Source organism: Anabrus simplex, chromosome 5, assembly GCF_040414725.1.
Source record: "Anabrus simplex isolate iqAnaSimp1 chromosome 5, ASM4041472v1, whole genome shotgun sequence".
Classification (NCBI taxonomy): Eukaryota; Metazoa; Arthropoda; class Insecta; order Orthoptera; family Tettigoniidae; genus Anabrus; species Anabrus simplex.
The window spans coordinates 134,366,827-134,391,859 of NC_090269.1; the positions used below are offsets into that span (position 1 = coordinate 134,366,827).

The 25,033-nt window shown below is 43.3% G+C and overlaps 1 protein-coding gene across 1 annotated transcript in view; it reads left to right on the top strand.

The window, feature by feature from the left end:
* Gad1 (glutamate decarboxylase) overlaps positions 1-25,033 on the top strand; it is a 163,311-nt gene that overhangs the window by 100,050 nt on the left and 38,228 nt on the right. The window contains exon 7 of the mRNA XM_067148034.2: positions 15,390-15,468. Coding sequence (XP_067004135.1) covers positions 15,390-15,468 — 79 coding nt within the window. The remainder of the gene's footprint in view (positions 1-15,389; positions 15,469-25,033) is intronic.

The window sequence follows — 25,033 nt, forward strand, 5'->3', positions numbered from 1 at the left end:
ACTACAGCCCTTGAAGTGCCTTGGCCTGCTAAGCGACCGCTGCTCAGCCCGAAGGTCTGCAAATTACGAGGTGTCGTGTGGTCAGCACAACGAATCCTCTCGATCATTTTAACCTCATAACTTACTTTAATCGAATGCTCCATGCACTCGCGATATAGATAACATCTACGAGTAACTAGCCACGTAAACAGTTTTTCAATGGTCACCATCTCTTCTTTTACACGATCTGCAGTTGCGTGACACCGTGTTCTGCAAATAGTCACTCTCCTTGTACGTGATGTACTTCTGAATACGACTTAAGCGATTAAATCTAGTTTCTTTGATCGTCTTCGATATCCTTCTTAAACTGTATTCTGGAATATTCCGCATTCCTCCCAGCTAAGCGAGCAGCGTTGGGCAGTTTAATGCTATGGGCCCACTTTACTCCGTATGTCGGAATGATCTCTGGTTAATTCCAGTTCGGCTCAGCGCGGCGACCTCACTCCCTCGTGGCGTCATGTGGCGGTGACGCCCGCATCGCTAATTGAATCTAAATGTAGCGCCTGCTGTCAGAGGGGAGCAATGAGGCTCATTAATAATCTCACTGTATAGCCAGGGAAACTTTACTTGCGAGTTTCGCGAATTCGAAGCATCATTTTAAATATCAGAGCAAACTCGCTGTAGAGTCCAGTAAGTTCAGTGTTGTTAGAAAAAAGAAAGATCTAGAGCTATGAGTAATTACTTTCACTTTAACACGTACCTGGTCCGTGTTGAAGTTATTTTACATTGGTGTTAATACTGAGATCTTCTTCTTCTTCTTCTTCCCACATCTGTGGGGTCACGGGTGCGAACTGTGTCGCACATGTAGATTTGGCCCTGTTTTATGGCCGGATGCCCTTCCTGACGCCACCCTATATGGAGAGGTGCAATAACTATTGCGTGTTTTTGTGGTGGTTGGCAGTGTAGTGTGTTGTCTGAATGTGAAGAGAAAAGTGTTGGGACAAACACAAACATCCAGTGCCCGGGGCAGAAGAATTAATCAGACACGATTAAAATCCGCGACCCGGCCGGGAATTGAACCCGGGACCCTCTGAACCGAAGGCCTCAACGTTGACCATTCAGCCAATGAGTCGGACCTTATTACTGAGATCATACCAACGTGGAATCCGAAACACGGGATATGGCTCTTCATTACCGAAAAAAACCTCTAATGTAGTGAACGGGATTTGAACCACAGCCGATTTGATGGCAGAGGTTGCTCTATTTTATAGGGCCATCTATACTATTAATCGGAGGTGCATATGGCCCTGAGGTTCACTCAGCCTACACCAAAAATGAGTACCAGGTTAATTCCTGAGGGCAAAGGCGGCTGGGCGTAGAGCTAACAACTCTACCCCATCAAGTGCCGAGGTTACGAATAGTGGAAGCCTTTACCTTCCACTCCTCCAAGGGTCTTCATGGCCTGTACGGAGATGACTTTGCTTTGCTTTTATCTATACTATTAATAAAAATGAGATTGTGTATACGTTTGTTTGTTTGTTTGTTTGTTTGTTTGTTTGTTTGTTTGTTTGTTTGTTTGTTTGTTTGTTTGTTTGTTTGTTTGTTTGTTTGTTTGTTTGTTTGTTTGTTTGTTTGTTTGTTCCGAATAGGCACCAAAACGACTGGACCGACCGGGCGAGTTTGCCTTGCTGTTAAGGGCGCACACCTGTGAGCTAGCATCAGGGAGATAGTGGGTTTGAACCCCATTGTCGGCAGCCCTAAAGATGGTTATCATTGATTTCCCGTTTTCACACCAGGCAAATGCTGGGTGTGTACCTTACCACGACCGCTTCCTTCCCAATCCTAGGTCTTTGCTATCCCATCGTCGCCGCAAGACCTATCTGTGTCGGTCCGACGTAAAACAAACCGGTAACTACTGGACCGATTGAGCTGAAATTTGGTAACGATGTAGACTGAAAACTCGAGTCACTCAAGGGACTTTTGATTTTGATTGATTTAACCATTACGAATCAGTGGGGAATGTCCCAAAGTTGTGCAACTTTTGTCCTACTTCAACTAAACTAACGAGTAAACGATTGGGCCTATCAAAATATGAAGTGAACCGCGTGGCCTTGAAATGAAATTTCCCACAAGAAACGTCGTATCTTCTTAACTCTTAACTTTTTTTTGAGAAAATTCAGCTTTGCTGTGTTTTTGGCTGTGGTTACTCATTTTGCGTGTAAGTAGGCCTCACGTGAAGCCATACTTTTATCATTTATGTGAAAAGTCGTTGTTCGGTCGTTGACAGAAGAATGAAGAATGAATACGCCATTATGCGGAAAGCTTTTGAAGGCTCCAGTGGTGCACGCATGTACAGAAATGGTGTCCCGACATTAACAACACTGCCCCACTCCAGTAGTGAAAAGCTGGGGAGGGAGTGCTGAAGACACAAGGTGTGTATTGCTATGCATCCGTCACTGTGCGAATTTCAATTACATCAGTCTTGTGGCGGGCTGTCTACCTGCAGCAATACGTTAAAACAAGGAGGGGCGCCATCCTTTGTTTACACCGGGACACCATTTCTGTATACGCGTGTACTGTTGATAGTGCTAAGCGTGCTTATCCGTATTTGAGAACTGCTGTGGACAGTTTTATTCTGCCATTTTCATTATCATCTTGCCCAACTCGTTAGACTTCGGTCCAGAGGGTCCCAGGTTCGATTCCCGGCCGCATCGGGGATTTTAACCTTCATTGGTTAATTCCAATGGCCCGGGGGCTGGGTGTTTGTGCTGTCCCAATATCCCTGCAACTCACACACCACACATAACACTACCCTCCACCACAATAACACGCAGTTACCTACACGTGGCAGATGCCGTCCACCCTCATCGGAGGGTCTGCCCTACAAGAGTGCACTCGGCTAGAAAGAACCACACGAAATTCAAAAATTATTATCATCATAATCGTATTATATTTATATTCCGTGTTTCTATCAATGTAACAAAAACTTTTCAGTCTGTCAAACACACTGCAATTACAATGTAAATTATAACACTATAACACTATAATTTATATTGTAAATGTAAATTATAACACTATAACACTATAATTTATATTGTAATTGCAGTGTGTTTGACAGACTGAAAGTTTTTGATACATTTAACTAATTCGACACGTAAAAATATGGCTTCATTCTTAACACACACAAAAAAGGGTTTCTATCCTACATATTATTTCAGTAGTATAGATCCCTTTTGCGGCGCTCACAAGTAACCGATCGTCACAAATGAGCATTCAAAAGAACGAGAATGGACATTATCAGTGACAAATTTCACTTTCATTTCATAAATATCGATAATTTCTTTAAAAATAAGTTTAAAGAAGTACGAAGTGTGTGATTTGCAAATATTGTTTCTGTAGCAAAATACGCGCCATCATTGCTGTCCACTTCACATTTTGGCCTCTGGGGCGCCTGTTTTATGTCATTTATAACCGCATAACCTTTGGTGGTGCTATTTGAGGATCCAACCAGCCTCTGGGCTGATGACCTAACAGACAGATAATATGCTGTAATTATCAGTTAAGAAAAGAATGATAGTAAAACCAAAAATGACTTCCGGAACATTCGTCAGTTTAATAATAATGCACTTGCATTTGCTTCCGTTCAAGTGGATACCATATATGTTAAAATTCAAAGATTACATTAAGTGGTAAGTAAGACTGTCTAATATTGTACTGGTGTATTCCTTAGTTCACCAGTAGTTCACCAGGGGTCTACTCCACCACAACAAATTTCTCGCACGAATCCCCTAGTCTTTCTTAATATTGTGTAGATTTGGAATTCATATTTAGTTGATATAGATTCATTTTGTGTCATTTTCCAATTTACATTCCTTTTATTTATTTTATTTATAGTGAAATATTTTCTAATATTCTATTGTGAGACGTGGCGTGACGACCACGAGCCCTAAGCTGAGTCGGCATTAGTGTCACTTACATGTGTCAGGCTCCTCCTGTCCGATCTCCCTTCGTCAACTCTTGCTTTTCCCGACCCCGGCGGTATCAGAACATTCGACGCCTAAAGGCTTCCTATTTCTATTTTTCACCGCTCTTCACTTTTCTTTGCCGATACCTTCATAATAATATTGGTATTTGTTTTTACGTCCCACTAACTACTTCTACGGTTTTCGGAGACGCCAGGGTGCAGGAATTTAGTCCCGCAGGTGTTCTTTTAAATGCCAGTAAGTCTACCGACAAGAGGCTGGCCTTATGAGCACCTTCAAATACCATGGAACTGATTCAGGATCGAACCTGCCAAGATGAGGTCAGGAAACCAGCGCTCTGCTATCTGAGGAACTCAGACCGGCCCTACGTTCAGTTGTCGAGGGTTCGTACCTTATTTCTTCATCCTTCAAGCTCTTTAATTATTTGTGTGTCGAGTGGGCATATGTACTCGATGAGGTCGTAAATATCGTCCACGAGAGCGTGTTGTAAGACACACATATACTTGCGGTGAGGATAATCTTCTCCACAGTGTTGCCAGGTTTACAACTAAAAAATCGGTAGATTGTACGTATAAAATACCGGGAGTTTTAATGAAAATTTCGGTAGTTTCTCGAGCACTGAAATGTTAAAATATAACCAAATTAAAGAATGCAATAGTCATGTGAAGTTGTTATCAGAAAAATATATAATTTCACTCACCCTTACTCTCTGGCCACTCTATTATTATTATTGTTGTATGTCCGGCACTCCCTTTCTCGCTCCACCAGCCAGCTGCACGCGCGCCTGTGTATCATTCTGCTAGCTTCGACGCGCAGCCCTCAGTGCGCGTGCCTGACCATCGAGTGTACTATAAATAGGAGCTCCCTACCTGCTCAATTGCCCACTCGCCCGGTGTCCAGCTCCAGAATACACCCTACGTCGAGCACGGAGGCTACTCCTCTTGAAAATGTGCTTCGACCAGGTGGACTGAATTTCTGGCAGTACGAGGTTTCACCTCTGGTCACCGCTCCCTTACCTGTTTCCGCTGCCTAAGTCCCGTAATTCTTTTACAAGCCATTTTCATTCCCTAAGTTATGCAAGCTCCCTTAGTTTCGCTAGGTGGAATTTCTTCAATCAATTGAACTTGCTTTTTAGGAATTCAGGCACTTCAACAAACAAGGACTCTCATGAACATTTATGTTAGTGTGCCAGATAGTTCTCGACTATCAACGTGTCAATTCACAAAGACTATCTTTTCAAGATAGAAGTGTATATAAAGACTGCAAACCTGTACATATTGTATAAAGACAGACTTTTCTCAAGATTCAATATTCTTTTTTGCTTCAAAATAAATTTCAGTTATTTGTGTAAATATCATAAAGTGAAGCAATAAAAGTTGTGTTTTGTGAATTTCAACCTTGGTTACAACACAACTCTATGGCGACGAGGTAAAAACGCAACAACCTACAATTCTTCGACCCCAGTTGCCAACTCTATAGCGACGAGGTAAACAAGCAACAAACTACACGTCATCAGCCCCAATCGCCAACTCTATAGCAACGAGGTAACCACGACACTACAATTCAACAGGCCCAGTTGTCAACTCTACGGCGACGTGCTAAACAAATACGACACTCCAACCAGTTCTGACACACAGCTTACCTTACTCTTTCTTGCACGCATCTCGCAATGGCTACTGCGGAACAACTCGCTACGGTCTTCCAAGCCTTACAGCAGCAACAACAACAGTTTATGCAACAACAACAGGCAGCATTAATTCAGGCTATTCAAGCTATTTCTGTCTCTACACAGCCATCAGCTATTCCTCCGTTCTCTGCTTTTGATCCGGCTAAGGAAGAATGGTCAGTTTATTTAGCCCGCTTGCAACAGCATTTCATCTGCCATTCTGTCACAGATGATCAACGCCGCCGCGCACTATTTCTTAGTTCGGTTGGCAATGCTACGTGTGAATTACTACGTAAATTAAGTCCAGAAGAACACTTATCTGAGGTACCCTTCACGCAGCTCTTAGCCCGTCTCACGGAACACTATGCCAAAGCTCCTCACATAGTGGCTGCTCGCTATAAATTTTTTCAGAGCAGAAAGCAACCCCATCAGACACATACTGAATGGATAACTGAATTGCGTGGTCTAGCTAAACCCTGCCAGTTCATCTGCTCCAAGGACGGTTGTGGTTCATCCTACACTGATTCTCTCATTCGGGACATGATAATTTTACATACTCCTGAAGACAAAATACGTTTTGACGCTGTCAAACAGAGTAACCCTTCATTAGAAGACGTCCAGCGTATTGCTACGGTTTATGAGCTTACTACCAAGACTGCCGCAGCCATAGCTTCTCCACACGAAGTTGCACAAGTCTCGCCTCAGGCCCGCAAGTCCTCTGCTACAGTGAACCGTACGGATAAGGCGCTCTCCACCAAGCATTCTCGCCAGGTTCCCTCTCGTAATGCTACACGGAAGCCCAATTCTAAAAGCACCTCGAAACTCCTGCCTTCCTGCCGAGGTTGTTTCAAGCATCATGAACGTCGTGACTGTCGTTTTTTCAAAGCTACTTGTGAACGATGTAATAAACTTGGACACATTAAGACTGTCTGTCAAAGTTCGCTCCGCCCTGCTAAGACTACTGCAGCACGCCGGAAGCATATACAGCCCCGCCAAGACATGGAAGTTGATCAGATCAATCTTATTCTTCCCACAAAGAATTCTCACAAAATCATCATTCCTCTCTCATTCTCTGAGCGCTCTGTCGATTTTCAATTAGACACTGGATCTCCTGTCTCTATTATTAACCTGACTACCTACCACGACTTAGGTTCACCTTCATGCTCTCCAGCTGACATCCAGCTCGTGACATTTAACAAGAAGAAAATTGACATCAAAGGTCAAATCAAGCTTCAGGCTAGTTATAAAGGAATTCAGAAGGCCATTCCTCTTCTCGTAGTTAACAACTACACTGCATCAAACATTATGGGCATGGATCTATTTAACTTATTTGGTTTCCAGATACATGACAACATTAACGTCGTATCTACATTGCATCCTACTTCTGACGTTACCGCTCTCCTAGCGCAGTTTCCTGAAGTCTTCGACTCTCAGCTCGGAACAGCCAAAGACTATACAGCTCACATACAGCTGAAATCCGGAGCTAAGCCTCGCTTCCTCAAAGCACGGCCAGTACCCCTAGCACTTCAAGACCAGGTCACGAAAGAATTAGAAAGATGGATACAAACTGGAATTGTTGTACCAGTTACTTCTAGTCAATGGGCTACTCCACTCGTGGTAATCAAGAAACCTGATGGTAATGTTCGACTTTGTGGCGATTTTCGATCTACAGTCAACGCACAACTCGACACAGATATCTTTCCTATTCCACGTCCGGAAGACTTATTCCGTCGTCTCTCTGGTGGACAATTCTTCTCTCGAGTTGATCTTAAAGAAGCATATCTCCAGCTACTTTTAGACGAAGAATCTAAGAAATTTCTCACACTCAACACTCCTCTCGGACTGCTCCAGCTCCAGCGGCTCCCATTCGGTGTTTCATCCTCAGCGGCTATTTTTCAGCGCTATTTGGCTCAACTCACCGCCTCCATTCCCGGTTGTGCTAACTACCTGGATGATATTATTGTTACTGGAAAAGATCATCAGGAACATCTAACCAATCTACGCCTCCTTCTCCAGAAATTGAAAGACAATGGCCTACGAGCGAATCTCGCTAAATGTACCTTCTTTCAGCCTCAAGTTCACTACCTAGGACATATACTTGATAAGAATGGAATTCGTCCTAGTACACAGAATGTCTCAGCGATAGTAAACATGCCAGCACCTCAGAACCTCAAGCAGCTTCAGTCCTTCATAGGCAAAGCGAACTATTATAATAAGTTCATTCCACGCTTCGCTACAGTGGCAGCTCCATTAAACGCTCTACGTAAAAAAGGTGTTAAGTTTCAGTGGACTCCGCAATGCCAACAGGCATGGAAAACAATCAACAACGCCTTAATTCAAGCTATACAACTCACTCATTTTCAGCCCGACAAGATCATCACGCTAGCTACTGACGCTTCAGACTACGGTGTCGGTGCAGTTCTCTCCCAGAAGGATCGTAATGGACAAGAACGCCCCATCGCCTTCGCTTCGAAAACACTTAATGACCATCAACGTCGATACTCACAGATAGAGAAAGAAGCTTTAGCCATCATCTTTGGTATTCGCCGTTTCAATGAATATCTTTATGGCCACCATTTCCTGATCATTACCGATCATAAGCCTCTCGTACACTTATTCCATCCTGGTAATAAGATCCCAGAGAATTCCCTCAGAAAGCTTCAAAGATGGTCCATGTTCCTTTCTGATTATTCCTATCAGATTGTATATCGAGCCACATCCCAGCATTGTAATGCTGATGCCCTCTCCCGCTTACCCGTTGGTCCTGATACTGCCTTCGATTCTCAAGAATCTGAATGTCTTCAGTTGGACATAGAACTTGAAGATACTGTATCCAGTTTTCCTATTGATGCTACCTGCATAGCTAAAGCTACGGATAAGGACAGTACACTTGCTACTGTACGTACTTACATCCGCAACGGTTGGCCTCTTCAGAGCACACTTCCTGCCCACATGGCACCTTATCATCGTATGCAGCATCGTCTCACGACTCGTGCCGGAGTTGTACTACTAGAAGCAGGCACCATCTTCCGAGTGGTTATCCCACTTAGCCTACAGAAACAAGTTCTCGAGTTATTACACCAAAGCCATTGGGGTATCTCCAGAACAAAGCAACTCGCCCGTCAACACTGCTACTGGCCCGGTATTGATGCCGCCATCGAAAAGCTAATACGTCATTGTGAGCAATGTCAAACGAATCAGAACGCCCCGTCTTCTGATCTTGCTTCATGGCCTCCTGCTACTACTCCATGGGAACGAGTTCACATCGATTTCGCAGGTCCTTTCCTCAATTCCATGTGGTTAATAGTCATCGATTCACTGTCAAACTTTCCATATGTCGTGGATATGCATTCGACTACTACAACCGCAGCTACCATTCGTGCTCTCCAGAAAATCTTTACTACAGAAGGTTTACCACAAGTACTCATTTCGGACAACGGACCTCAATTTACAGCTACTGCTTTTCAGAACTTTTGTACACATAATGGCATTCGTCATATCCTAGCACCACCTTTTCACCCTCAATCTAATGGTGAAGCTGAACGCTTCGTACAAACATTTAAAAGAAGTATGAAGAAAGCTGTCTCTTCAGGCTTAACTAAAGACCAAGCCTTGCTCCAACTCTTAAACAACTACAGAACTCTACCAGGCGCTGACAATATCACTCCTGCACAGAAGCTCCATGGACGACCTCACAGAACTTTACTTTCTCTGTTACAGCCTCTTCCGGCCCAGCGTAAGACCTCACCAACGAAGTTCTCCATCAATGACAAGGTCTACACCAGGACATTCAAATCCAACCCACTCTGGATACCTGGAGTCATCTGCAGATCTTTGGGTCATCGCCTATACGAGATACAGACTACGGAGAAACGTATCTGCCGCCATCAAGATCAGATACGTCTGCGCTACCGCCCCTGTCCAGCTATTGATGCTATTGCTAAACCAGATAAATCTATTGCTGAACGCGCTTTAGATCATTTAATAACAATGGGTTCCTTTCAGGACGAGACAGCGCCACTCCGCCCAGTTCCAGCTCCGGACAATACAACAGACACATCAGCAGCTCCGCCCCAGCATCGCAGTCGCCGCCAGCGCCGCCGCCGTTTCACGCCGTACCGGCGTATTTAGGAGGGGAGGGTGTTGTATGTCCGGCACTCCCTTTCTCGCTCCACCAGCCAGCTGCACGCGCGCCTGTGTATCATTCTGCTAGCTTCGACGCGCAGCCCTCAGTGCGCGTGCCTGACCATCGAGTGTACTATAAATAGGAGCTCCCTACCTGCTCAATTGCCCACTCGCCCGGTGTCCAGCTCCAGAATACACCCTACGTCGAGCACGGAGGCTACTCCTCTTGAAAATGTGCTTCGACCAGGTGGACTGAATTTCTGGCAGTACGAGGTTTCACCTCTGGTCACCGCTCCCTTACCTGTTTCCGCTGCCTAAGTCCCGTAATTCTTTTACAAGCCATTTTCATTCCCTAAGTTATGCAAGCTCCCTTAGTTTCGCTAGGTGGAATTTCTTCAATCAATTGAACTTGCTTTTTAGGAATTCAGGCACTTCAACAAACAAGGACTCTCATGAACATTTATGTTAGTGTGCCAGATAGTTCTCGACTATCAACGTGTCAATTCACAAAGACTATCTTTTCAAGATAGAAGTGTATATAAAGACTGCAAACCTGTACATATTGTATAAAGACAGACTTTTCTCAAGATTCAATATTCTTTTTTGCTTCAAAATAAATTTCAGTTATTTGTGTAAATATCATAAAGTGAAGCAATAAAAGTTGTGTTTTGTGAATTTCAACCTTGGTTACAACAATTATTATTATTATTATTATTATTATTATTATTATTATTATTATTCTCCCCAATCTTCCTGTGGATTCATCAGGCGTAGAAATTGTGTGCCAATTTTGAAGTCGTAGCAGGATGCAGATTTTGTATTCTATATGCGGATCGGTGATTTCCCTTCGAATGATGCAGTCAAGCGTGAGTTTTAAGTTCAATAAGAGGGGAGAGTTTACGTGATTTGAGCCTAAAATGAATGTGCGAAGTACCTAACGAGTGATGTTATCGATAAAACATCACGCAGTGAGACAAGAAGAAGTTTTCGGCAAAAAAAAAAACCATTAAACATGTATATTCATTTTCCTTAAATTTGGATGGGAACAAATTGGGAGATTTTTTCGCGTTTTCTGGTGTGTTGCAAAAAATCGGGAGATCTCCTGAAATTTCGGGAGACCTGGCAACACTGCTTCTCCACTGACGTCCATCTTTCCCTTCAACCTTGCCCTCACAGCTAAAACCAAATCAAGCCAAGCGCTATGGCACAATAGGCCCGAAGGGTAATGGCCTACCAAGCGACCGCTGACAAGCCCAAAAGCCTGCAGATTACGAGGTGTCTTGTGGTGGTAGTGATTATTGTTTTAAGAGGAAGTACAACTGGGCAACCATTCTGTATTAGCATTAATAAGAGGGAAAATGGAAGGGATCAGCCAAAGAAAGACAAGGGCCATGAAGGGAGTGAAAATGAAAGGCTCCCTAGGCCTCGGGACCGGAAGAGAACTAGAGCTGGACAAGGGAGGTCGGATACGAAAAATGAAAGCAAGAAGCCTGGCACAAGTGGAAACAATGCCAGACCCAACTAGGGGAGCCATAGTCATCAACCCATACTTCCAATTTTAGACTCCTGATTCCCCTTTTAGGGACCTTTTTTTACGATAGGCTAGGGTTTGCCACTTGTAACGTCATTCTCTATGCAACCAGTCCCTGTTATAAATGGAGTGAAAATGTCACTCATAGGGTCGGTTGGTGCATGCATTTATATCAGTTTGATAAACGGATATGTAATAGCAACTTCACTGAGTTCGATAGCTGCAGTCGCTTAAGTGCAGCCAGTATCCAGTATTCGGGAGATAGTAGGTTCGAAACCTACTGTCGGCAGCCCTGAAGATGGTTTTCTGTGGTTTCCCATTTTCACACCAGGCAAATGCTGGGGCTGTACATAATTAAGGCCACGGCCGCTTCCTTCCTATTCCCAGCCCTTTCCTGTCCCATCGTCGCCATAAGACCTATCTGTGTCGGTGCGACGTAAAGCAACTAGCAAAGAAAAGTAGCAACTTAACTTAGCAAATAGCAACTTGTTGTTATTATTCTAATCAACTTCTGGCTCGGTGAAGAAAGCATCAGGAAACTACACCACTCCTCATTTTCCTAGAATCCTTCTGTCATTCTCCCCTGGTCTGCATTTAGGGCAGTCACCCAGGTGGCAGATTTCCTATCAGTTGTTTACCTAGTCTTTTCTTAAACAACTTCAAAGAAGTAGAACATTTATTGAACATGTCTCTTGGTAAATTATTACAACCCTCAACTCCCCTTGTGACCGGCACGCCGTTATTTTTTGCTTTATAGACCACGGCCTCTATCTCACCGCCAGATAGTTCCTCAATGTAAACACGTCGGCGGAGTGGACCTCGAGCTAGCCCTCAGATCCAGGTAAAAATCCCTGACCTGGCTGGGAATCGAACACGGGGCCTCCAGGTAAGACGCAGCCCTTCGCCACGGGCCCGGCGCAAACCGCGTGACCAACTCTAGATATGTTTCCTACACGAGGAGGCAGAGCACTCGTTCCCTTCCATAAACATTGACTCATTAACATCAAACTACATTCATATCTCAGTAAAATCCGAACGTAATTCAAAAACTTCGGCTGTGACGAACGTGGTATTAATTAGCGCTTGAAGTAAGTTGTAATTAGAACTCAACTCCTTAAAGTGGATGCAATTAAATCGGAATGTAGACAGCAGCTCCAGTAACTTAGCACGAGAGAAGCCATTAATCATGTCTCCTACAGCCTTTATATTTAAAGTGTCGCCCCGTTAGAGTGCCTAGCTTGATGCAGATGCCAGCCTATAGAAACAACCGCATTCAGCTTGATGTACCAACATCATTAGTCCACACACAATGGCAAAAGTCGCAGCCAATGCGGTACACTGACGAAGGAAGGAGTTGCCCCGTTCCAGAAGTTCCAACTTCTAATCTAAGCAATGCTGATAAAGGTCATCGTGTTTGTCAGTCAGCTTAGAGTTTCTTCCACTACGACTCACGTATGGAAACGTCGAAGTTCGTAAATGAGAACCTATTCAAGAAAATAGCAGTGAATTAAGTTCTTGGAATTTAAAAATTGTAGACTATACATGACTTGCGAGAACGTGAAAACTTTCCTGTCTGTCAAACAAAACGTTATTAAAATTTTTAAACGTTATTTAACGTTATTAGATATAGAATTACATGTTTCGTCCAATAAAGTCGACATCTTCAGGTTATGAAATGACATGCAGAATAAAATTCACTTTGAAAATGAATACAAGTGTCGCACAAAATGTGCACTTACGACTTATTATTATTATTATTATTATTATTATTATTATTATTATTATTATTATTATTATTATTATTATTATTATTAATTTCGTTTCGTCCTCTTCGGTGTAGGCCGCTACGTTCAATCAATCAGTTCTTTGTGTGTTGTTCTTTTCTCACTGCCCAGTATTTCTTCATTCTTTCCGATCTTCGTTTCTTCTCGTCTTCCGCGATAATAGGTTTGGCTTTTAATGTAGATTTGTCTTGGAAACTTATATTTTCGTCTTTAGTTATTACTTTAGCTGCTCGAGCGAATAGTGATTTTACTATCATTTTTAATTCTACTAGGTCTATTTAATTTTCTTTAAACCAGTTGGGTTTTGTTTTGCGATTACGGAACAAGTCAAACATTTGTTTGTTTAATGTATTAGAGTTAATTCTGAGAAGATGACCGTAAACCGTAAAGGGGTGCAAAAGATAATATACAAAATGACAGAGATTACGGAAGAATGTGTGTGTATATAGCTCTCAACCAAATTTGATAAACTATGACTTATGCATATATATATATATATATATGTGTTCAGTCCTCAGCCCTAAGGCTGGTTGGATCCTCAACAGCTCCGCCATCAGCTGCCATAGATGGCCAAGGCATCACTGAAGAGGCGTGCTAGTGAAATGAGGAGTGAGGTAGTTTGTCGTTGCTTTCCTCACCGAGCCAGAAGTTGCTATTACATATCAGTCTGCCAAGCCCACTGAAATGCACGCATCAACCGACCCTATGAGCAACATTTTCACACCATTCATAACAGGGACTGGGTGCATAAGGAATGGCATTACTGGCACCGCTCATACCTCAGTCACTTTCATATTGTAAAAGCCAAGGATAAGACTGGGAACATATCAATGAAAGTAACAAAATTGGTCTAGCCCATACCAGAAGATATAGTGCACTGTAAACACTAGGTCCCGCCAGCAAAGGCACGCATATAACTTAACGGATGATGTATATTATCTTATTATCCTGACATTTTGGGACGAACGATCTTTCTTCTTCTGCTCCTTCTCCTTTATCTGTTTACCCTCCAGGGTCGTTTTTTCCCTCGGACTCAGCGAGGGATCCTACCTCTACAGTCTCAAGGAGTCTCTGGAGCTTCAGATTCTGGGTCGGAGATACAACTGCGGAGGATGACCAGTACCTCGCCCAGGCTGCCTCACCTGCTATGCTGAACTGGGCCTTGAGGGGGGACGGGAAGATTGGAAGAGATAGACAAGGAAGAGGGAAGGAAGCGGCCGTGGCCTTAAGTTAGGTACCATCCCGGCATTTGCCTGGAGGAGGAGTGAGAAACCACGGAAAGCCACTTCCAGGATGGCTCAGGTGGGAATCGAACCCACCTCTACACAGTTGACCTCCCGAGGCTGAGTGGACCCCGTTCCAGCCCTCGTACCACTTTTCAAATTTCGTGACAGAGCCGGGAATCGAACCCGGGCCTCCAGGCGTGGCACCTAATCACACTAACCACTACACCACAGAGACTGACTTTATGTTTCCTTACGTATATAAATGATAAAAAGTCCGCGTCTGTGGTGTAGTGGTTAGTGTGATTAGCTGTTACCCCTGGAGGCCCGGGTTCGATTCCTGGCTCTGCCACGAAATTTGAAACATGGTACGAGGGCTGGAACGGGATCCACTAAGCCTCCCCAGCTGTATCCCTGACCCAGAGTCTGAAGCTCCAGAACACTGCCCTTGCGGCGGTAGAGGTGTGGTCCCTCGCTGAGTCCTATGGAAAAACCAACCCTCAAGGATAAACAGATAAAGAAGAAGAAGAAGAAGAAGGCCAAGTAAATGAATATTGAATTTTCACGACCGCATTGTAATCTAAATCGACTTTCAACCTATTAGGTCGTGTTACGTACATTTAGTACGTATTTGAGAAGTTACGTACAGAAAAAAACTGGTCAACCGGACACCCGTGGGATCCGAACCCACAACCTCCCGACTTCGCGTCGGTTGCTTTACCAACATGTCAACAACAAACACTGCCTCAGCGTCGGAACATACAAGTTCAATTGCATCATGGTACAGTAACAAATAATAGGAAACATAGAGATGGCAGTAGTGCTAGATCCTTTCCAACAGCACAAACATTATGTACGCCAACATAGCTGAATTGGTAGAGCAACCGACGCAAAATTGGGAGATTGTGGGTTCGGATCCCACTGGTGGCCGGTTGGTAATTTTTGTTCTGTACTTAACATATTTCTATATGTAATACGTACTAAATGTATGTAACACGACCTAATAGGCTGAAAGTCGATTTCAAGTAAATATTTCTTCAAATCCATGAGTAGATATATTTGAACATTTGTAGTAACACTCGCATTTTTATGTTCCAGGGCGGACTCAGTGACGTGGAACCCGCACAAGCTGATGGGAACGTTGCTGCAATGTTCTACAGTCCACTTCAAGGAGGACGTGAGTATAATTCTGTACCTGCACAGCTCATAAATCCTGACAGCACCGTCGCAGTCTCGAGAAAGATTCCGAATTGTGGTCATGGTGGGGTAATTATTGTTTGAAGGGGCAAAGTGGCAAGAGTATTATCTCTTAATAAACGTGAAGGATGATCACGAGAAGTTCCGAACCTTCGACGAGTGCAGGGATCGATTCAAGAAAGGAAAGATTCGTGAATGTTGGGTACACACTTCGAGTCACATGTCAACAACAAACACTGCCTCAGCAACGGAACATACAAGTCGAACTGCATCACGGCACAGTAACAAATAATAGGACACTTACAGAATGGAAAGCTGAGGACAACTCCTTTGATCAGCAGTCAGTCAAACCCAGCGCTGACCGCCATGTTGAAATCTGGTAAGCACGAGGCAGACGTCAGTTGAGGCACTACCGGGCAATATAGGAACTCATTCGTTTACCTTCCTTGTTAAGCTGAACCCTAATTAGTGCACATGCTATTCTCTCTGCTTCTTTATTTAGTAAACTGATGAGGTCCTTGACTCGAGGATTCGGTCTTCCAAGTTCCGTATTAATTGTATTGTACCATTCCTCGACAGACGATGGCGACTGTTTCGCATGCGGAATAGTTAATAGAGGATGGGTTTGAAACTCAGCAGCTGACAGGGTAGATCTTTGGATCTAAAGCAGCGTATGACACTGTTAATCACCGGTTACTCTACGTCAAGTTGTTCAATCTAATCAAAGACTTCCATCTAACTAGACTTATCACCACTCTCCATCAAAACTGCAGGTCTTTTTGTTGACTATCAATGTCAGCGCAGTCGTTGAAGAGCAAAGTAAAATGGCCTATCTCAGGAGAGCGTCTTGGTTCCAGTTTTCTTCAACTGCTATACCAATGACTAGCTGGTGACCAGCTGTTCATATATGCAGATGATATATACTCCTCACGGCTTTATTTCTAAACTAGCTGTAGTACCCGGCTTTGCCCGGATAGTTTTTGAATGTTTACATTTAATATTTGTATTACCAGTTAGTTGAGTGTGAAGTGAATGCTTATAGAATTCTTTTTGAGATGTTGATTTTACGACTTATCATGTAGTTTTATAGTTATTTAGATGTATATGACTTCAAGTTTTAGATTATTTAATTATCGAGTAAACACTAATCTCGGTCATTTTAAACTATTTACGTTTAAGCCCTTCTCAGCTCCTGCCTCGATGGAGGCTGAACGTGGACTTAAACGCTATCCACAGCGTCACAGTTCGTATCAGCGACACATAAGCAATGGATTTCGACATTAATATTGGTTATTTTCCTTATTTTTGCACGTCAGCCCCTCTCATTCCCCAACACCAGTGGGGACTAGGTGTATCTGACCTCCACAGTAATGTTTTCTATATAGTAAGTCATGTGCATACCAAGTTTGATTGAGAGATATGCTAAAACATACACACATCCTTAAACTCTGTCCCTTTGGACGTTTTCAATTTTTTGCCAGTTCTCATCCGCCTGCCGAGTAGGACTGAGCTTTATCTTAAACGGCATCCAGAGTGTTACAGTTCATCTCAGCGACCCCGAAAACTATGGATTAGACACAAATTTCGGTCATTTTTGGTTAATATTTACATTTCGCCCCTACTTTAGAGGCTAGGAGTCTCTTACCCCTAGGGTATATTTCTCGAGACAGTAGATCCAGTATACACACATGCGTCCATTCTCTCGGTCATTTTCGAAATTTTGTTTTTCACTTTTTCTCACCGCTATGCGAAAGGAGGCAGAATTTTGACTTCTAAAAAAATTGGAGCGTTACTATTCATCTCAGCGACCCCGAAACGTATGGATTCAACACTAATATCGGGCATTTTCAGTCTTAATTACATTTCGTACCCTTATCTAAGGATTCAAGGGGTGTCTTTCCCCCTTAGTATTTTTTTCAGGTAATAGGTAATATTTGTATTAAGTTCTGCTGACAGTTATACTGGAACGTAGAAAAAAACATCCTTAATCTCGGTCATTTGGATATTTTCTGTTCTTGACTCCTTCTCACCCGCCTGGCAATTGGGGATCAACTTGGACTTAACGACAACCGGAGTGTCACTCCTCATTTAAGCGACACTTTAAACCATGGATGTGACATTATTTTCGATTATTTTATATCTAACTCCCTTCCTAACCACTCACCACAAAAGGGGCCTTAATTTGGACCTTAAAAGTCCAGAGTGCCACTATTCACCTCAGCGACCCTAAAAACTGTGGATTCGACACTAATTACGATTATTTTTATATATCACTCCTCCTTACCTCCCACCCTAGAGGGGGCTGAACTTGAAATTAAGAATTTCCCGGGATGTCACTGTTCATCTAAGCGACCCCGAAAAGTATGGATTCGACACTATTTTCGTTTATTTATATTTATGGCCAGCCCTGACCCCCCGCCCCTTATGGTTCCTGGGGTGTCTTATCCCCACGTGGTTTGTCTTCTGATACTAAAAATCCGGAGTGTCGCTATTCACTCTGGCGACCCCGAAAACTACGTATTCGACACAATTTTCGATTACATGTATATATCACTTCCCCCTCGCCCCCACGCCAAAGGGTCTGAACTTGGACTTAAAAAAATTGGAGTGTCACTATTCATCTCAGCAACCCAAAAATGTATGTACTTTGATGATTTTAATATCTCAAGCCCCCCGCCCCCCACCCCTAATGGTTCCTGGGGTGTCTTATCCCCACGTGGTTTGTCTCCTGATAGTAAAAATCCGGAGTGTCAGTATTCATCTCAGCGACCCCGAAGAGTACTCTACATTCTTTTCGATTATTTTTATACATCACTCCCCCCTTGTCCCCCACCCTAAAGGGGCTGAACTTGGAATTTAAAAATTCTCGGGATGTCACCATTCACCTAAGCGATCACGAAAAGTATGGACTCGACACTATTTTCGATTATGTGTATATATCACTCCCCCCTCGGCCCTACTCCAAAGGGGGCTGAACATGGACTTTTAAAAAATTCGGAGTGTAACTATTCATCTCAGCGACCCCGAAAAGTATGGATTCGACACTATTTTCGTTTATTTTTATATATGACCCCCCTCGCCCCCCGCCCCTAAGGGTTCCTGGGGTGTCTTACCCCCACGTGGTTTGTCTCCTGATACCAAAAATCCGGAAGGTCGCTATTCACTTTGGCGACCCCGAAAAATATGTATTTGACACTATTTTCGATTATTTGTATATATCACTCCCCCCTCACCCCCACAATAAAGGGGGGCTGAACTTGGACTTTTAAAAAAATCGGAGTGTCACTATTCATCTCAGCGACCCCGAAAAGTATGGATTCGACACTATTTTCGTTTATTTTTATTTATGACCCCCTCGCCCCCCACCCCTAAGGGTTCCTGGCGTGTCTCACCCCCACGTGGTTTGTCACCTGATACTGAAAATCCGGATTGTCGCTATTCACTTTGGCGACCCCAAAAACTATGTATTCGACATTATTTTCGATTATTTGTATATATCACTCCCCCCTCGCCCCCACCTCAAAGGGGGCTGACTTGGACTTAAAAAAAAATTGGAGTGTCACTATTCATCTCAGCGACCCCGAAAAGTATGGATTCGACACTATTTTCATTTATGTTTATATATGACCCCCCTCGCCCCCCGCCCCTAAGGGTTCCTGGAATGTCTTACCCCCACGTGGTTTGTCTCCTGATACCAAAAATCCGGAGTGTCGCTATTCACTTTGGCGACCCCGAAAATTATGTATTCGACATTATTTTCGATTATTTATATATATCACTCCCCGCCTCGCCCCCACCCCAAAGGGGCTGAACTTAAACTTTAAAAAAATTGGAGTGTCACTATTCATCTCAGCGATCCCGAAAAGTATGGATTCGACACTATTTTCATTTATATTTATATATGACCCCCCTCGCCCCCCGCCCCTAAGGGTTTCTGGGGTGTCTTACCCCCACGTGGTTTGTCTCCTGATACCAAAAATCTGGAGTGTCGCTATTCACTTTGGCGACCCCGAAAACTATGTATTTGACACTATTTTCGATTATTTGTATATATCACTCCCCCCTCGCCCCCACCCCAAAGGGGGCTGAACTTGGACTTTATCGGAGTGCCACTATTCATCTCAGCGACCCCGAAAAGTGTGGATTCGACACTATTTTCATTTATTTTTATTTATGACCCCCCTCGCCCCGCGCCCCTAAGGGTTCCTGGCGTGTCTTACCCCCACGTAGTTTGTCTCCTGATACTGAAAATCCGGAGTGTCGCTATTCACTTTGGCGACCCCTAAAACTATGTATTCAACATTATTTTCGATTATTTGTATATATCACTCCCCCCTCGCCCCCACCACAAAGGGGGGCTAAACTTGGACTTTAAAAAAATTGGAGTGTCACTATTCATCTCAGTGACCCCGAAAAGTATGTATTCGACACTATTTTCATTTATTTTTATATATGACCCCCTCGCCCCCCCCCCCCGCCCCGAGGGGTGTTAGGGATGTCTTACCCCAACGCGGTTTGTCTCCTGATACCAAGTCATAAGTGTATCAAATTTGGTTGAAATCGCTCCAGTGGTTTGGGAGGAGATGTGGTACAAACCCACCCACCCACCCACATACATACAATGACTTTTATATATATACTAGCTGTAGTACCCGGCGTTGCCCGGATAGTTTTTGAATGTTTACTTTTAGTATTTGTATTACCAGTTAGTTGAGTGTGAAGTGAATGCTTATAGAATTCTTTTTGAGATGTTGATTTTACGACTTATCATGTAGTTTTATAGTTATTTAGATGTATATGACTTCAAGTTTTAGATTATTTAATTATCGAGTAAACACTAATCTCGGTCATTTTAAACTATTTACGTTTAAGCCCTTCTCAGCTCCTGCCTCGATGGAGGCTGAACGTGGACTTAAACGCTATCCACAGCGTCACAGTTCGTATCAGCGACACATAAGCAATGGATTTCGACATTAATATTGGTTATTTTCCTTATTTTTGCACGTCAGCCCCTCTCATTCCCCAACACCAGCGGGGACTAGGTGTATCTGACCTCCACAGTAATGTTTTCTATATAGTAAGTCATGTGCATACCAAGTTTGATTGAGAGATATGCTAAAACATACACACATCCTTAAACTCTGTCCCTTTGGACGTTTTCAATTTTTTGCCAGTTCTCATCCGCCTGCCGAGTAGGACTGAGCTTTATCTTAAACGGCATCCAGAGTGTTACAGTTCATCTCAGCGACCCCGAAAACTATGGATTAGACACAAATTTCGGTCATTTTTGGTTAATATTTACATTTCGCCCCTACTTTAGAGGCTAGGAGTCTCTTACCCCTAGGGTATATTTCTCGAGACAGTAGATCCAGTATACACACATGCGTCCATTCTCTCGGTCATTTTCGAAATTTTGTTTTTCACTTTTTCTCACCGCTATGCGAAAGGAGGCAGAATTTTGACTTCTAAAAAAATTGGAGCGTTACTATTCATCTCAGCGACCCCGAAAAGAATGGATTCGACACTATTTTCGATTATTTCTACACCTCATCCCGTCGTAGGTGTGCTAGGGTTGTCATACATCCACGCATTTTGTCTCCTGATAATAAGTCATAAGTGACCAAGTTTGTTTGAAATTGTTCCCGTAGTCCCGAAACGTATGGATTCAACACTAATATCGGGCATTTTCAGTCTTAATTACATTTCGTACCCTTATCTAAGGATTCAAGGGGTGTCTTTCCCCCTTAGTATTTTTTTCAGGTAATAGGTAATATTTGTATTAAGTTCTGCTGACAGTTATACTGGAACGTAGAAAAAAACATCCTTAATCTCGGTCATTTGGATATTTTCTGTTCTTGACTCCTTCTCACCCGCCTGGCAATTGGGGATCAACTTGGACTTAACGACAACCGGAGTGTCACTCCTCATTTAAGCGACACTTTAAACCATGGATGTGACATTATTTTCGATTATTTTATATCTAACTCCCTTCCTAACCACTCACCACAAAAGGGGCCTTAATTTGGACCTTAAAAGTCCAGAGTGCCACTATTCACCTCAGCGACCCTAAAAACTGTGGATTCGACACTAATTACGATTATTTTTATATATCACTCCTCCTTACCTCCCACCCTAGAGGGGGCTGAACTTGAAATTAAGAATTTCCCGGGATGTCACTGTTCATCTAAGCGACCCCGAAAAGTATGGATTCGACACTATTTTCGTTTATTTATATTTATGGCCAGCCCTGACCCCCCGCCCCTTATGGTTCCTGGGGTGTCTTATCCCCACGTGGTTTGTCTTCTGATACTAAAAATCCGGAGTGTCGCTATTCACTTTGGCGACCCCGAAAACTACGTATTCGACACAATTTTCGATTACATGTATATATCACTTCCCCCTCGCCCCCACGCCAAAGGGTCTGAACTTGGACTTAAAAAAATTGGAGTGTCACTATTCATCTCAGCAACCCAAAAATGTATGTACTTTGATGATTTTAATATCTCAAGCCCCCCGCCCCCCACCCCTAATGGTTCCTGGGGTGTCTTATCCCCACGTGGTTTGTCTCCTGATAGTAAAAATCCGGAGTGTCAGTATTCATCTCAGCGACCCCGAAGAGTACTCTACATTCTTTTCGATTATTTTTATACATCACTCCCCCCTTGTCCCCCACCCTAAAGGGGCTGAACTTGGAATTTAAAAATTCTCGGGATGTCACCATTCACCTAAGCGATCACGAAAAGTATGGACTCGACACTATTTTCGATTATGTGTATATATCACTCCCCCCTCGGCCCTACTCCAAAGGGGGCTGAACATGGACTTTTAAAAAATTCGGAGTGTAACTATTCATCTCAGCGACCCCGAAAAGTATGGATTCGACACTATTTTCGTTTATTTTTATATATGACCCCCCTCGCCCCCCGCCCCTAAGGGTTCCTGGGGTGTCTTACCCCCACGTGGTTTGTCTCCTGATACCAAAAATCCGGAAGGTCGCTATTCACTTTGGCGACCCCGAAAACTATGTATTTGACACTATTTTCGATTATTTGTATATATCACTCCCCCCTCACCCCCACAATAAAGGGGGGCTGAACTTGGACTTTTAAAAAAATCGGAGTGTCACTATTCATCTCAGCGACCCCGAAAAGTATGGATTCGACACTATTTTCGTTTATTTTTATTTATGACCCCCTCGCCCCCCACCCCTAAGGGTTCCTGGCGTGTCTCACCCCCACGTGGTTTGTCACCTGATACTGAAAATCCGGATTGTCGCTATTCACTTTGGCGACCCCAAAAACTATGTATTCGACATTATTTTCGATTATTTGTATATATCACTCCCCCCTCGCCCCCACCTCAAAGGGGGCTGACTTGGACTTAAAAAAAAATTGGAGTGTCACTATTCATCTCAGCGACCCCGAAAAGTATGGATTCGACACTATTTTCATTTATGTTTATATATGACCCCCCTCGCCCCCCGCCCCTAAGGGTTCCTGGAATGTCTTACCCCCACGTGGTTTGTCTCCTGATACCAAAAATCCGGAGTGTCGCTATTCACTTTGGCGACCCCGAAAATTATGTATTCGACATTATTTTCGATTATTTATATATATCACTCCCCGCCTCGCCCCCACCCCAAAGGGGCTGAACTTAAACTTTAAAAAAATTGGAGTGTCACTATTCATCTCAGCGATCCCGAAAAGTATGGATTCGACACTATTTTCATTTATATTTATATATGACCCCCCTCGCCCCCCGCCCCTAAGGGTTTCTGGGGTGTCTTACCCCCACGTGGTTTGTCTCCTGATACCAAAAATCTGGAGTGTCGCTATTCACTTTGGCGACCCCGAAAACTATGTATTTGACACTATTTTCGATTATTTGTATATATCACTCCCCCCTCGCCCCCACCCCAAAGGGGGCTGAACTTGGACTTTATCGGAGTGCCACTATTCATCTCAGCGACCCCGAAAAGTGTGGATTCGACACTATTTTCATTTATTTTTATTTATGACCCCCCTCGCCCCGCGCCCCTAAGGGTTCCTGGCGTGTCTTACCCCCACGTAGTTTGTCTCCTGATACTGAAAATCCGGAGTGTCGCTATTCACTTTGGCGACCCCTAAAACTATGTATTCAACATTATTTTCGATTATTTGTATATATCACTCCCCCCTCGCCCCCACCACAAAGGGGGGCTAAACTTGGACTTTAAAAAAATTGGAGTGTCACTATTCATCTCAGTGACCCCGAAAAGTATGTATTCGACACTATTTTCATTTATTTTTATATATGACCCCCTCGCCCCCCCCGCCCCGAGGGGTGTTAGGGATGTCTTACCCCAACGCGGTTTGTCTCCTGATACCAAGTCATAAGTGTATCAAATTTGGTTGAAATCGCTCCAGTGGTTTGGGAGGAGATGTGGTACAAACCCACCCACCCACCCACATACATACAATGACTTTTATATATATACTAGCTGTAGTACCCGGCGTTGCCCGGATAGTTTTTGAATGTTTACTTTTAGTATTTGTATTACCAGTTAGTTGAGTGTGAAGTGAATGCTTATAGAATTCTTTTTGAGATGTTGATTTTACGACTTATCATGTAGTTTTATAGTTATTTAGATGTATATGACTTCAAGTTTTAGATTATTTAATTATCGAGTAAACACTAATCTCGGTCATTTTAAACTATTTACGTTTAAGCCCTTCTCAGCTCCTGCCTCGATGGAGGCTGAACGTGGACTTAAACGCTATTCACAGCGTCACAGGTCGTATCAGCGACACATAAACAATGGATTTCGACATTAATATTGGTTATTTTCCTTATTTTTGCACGTCAGCCCCTCTCATTCCCCAACACCAGCGGGGACTAGGTGTATCTGACCTCCACAGTAATGTTTTCTATATAGTAAGTCATGTGTATACCAAGTTTGATTGAGAGATATGCTAAAACATACACACATCCTTAAACTCTGTCCCTTTGGACGTTTTCAATTTTTTACCAGTTCTCATCCGCCTGCCGAGTAGGACTGAGCTTTATCTTAAACGGCATCCAGAGTGTTACAGTTCATCTCAGCGACCCCGAAAACTATGGATTAGACACAAATTTCGGTCATTTTGGTTAATATTTACATTTCGCCCCTACTTTAGAGGCTAGGAGTCTCTTACCCCTAGGGTATATTTCTCCAGACAGTAGGTCCAGTATACACACATGCGTCCATTCTCTCGGTCATTTTCGAAATTTTGTTTTTCACTTTTTCTCACCGCTATGCGAAAGGAGGCAGAATTTTGACTTCTAAAATAATTGGAGCCTTACAATTCATCTCAGCGACCCCGAAAAGAATGGATTCGACACTATTTTCGATTATTTCTACATCTCATCCCGTCGTAGGTGTGCTAGGGTTGTCATACCTCCACGCACTTTGTCTCCTGATAATAAGTCATAAGTGACCAAGTTTGTTTGGAATTGTTCCCGTAGTCCCGAAACGTATGGATTCAACACTAATATCGGGCATTTTCAGTCTTAATTACATTTCGTAC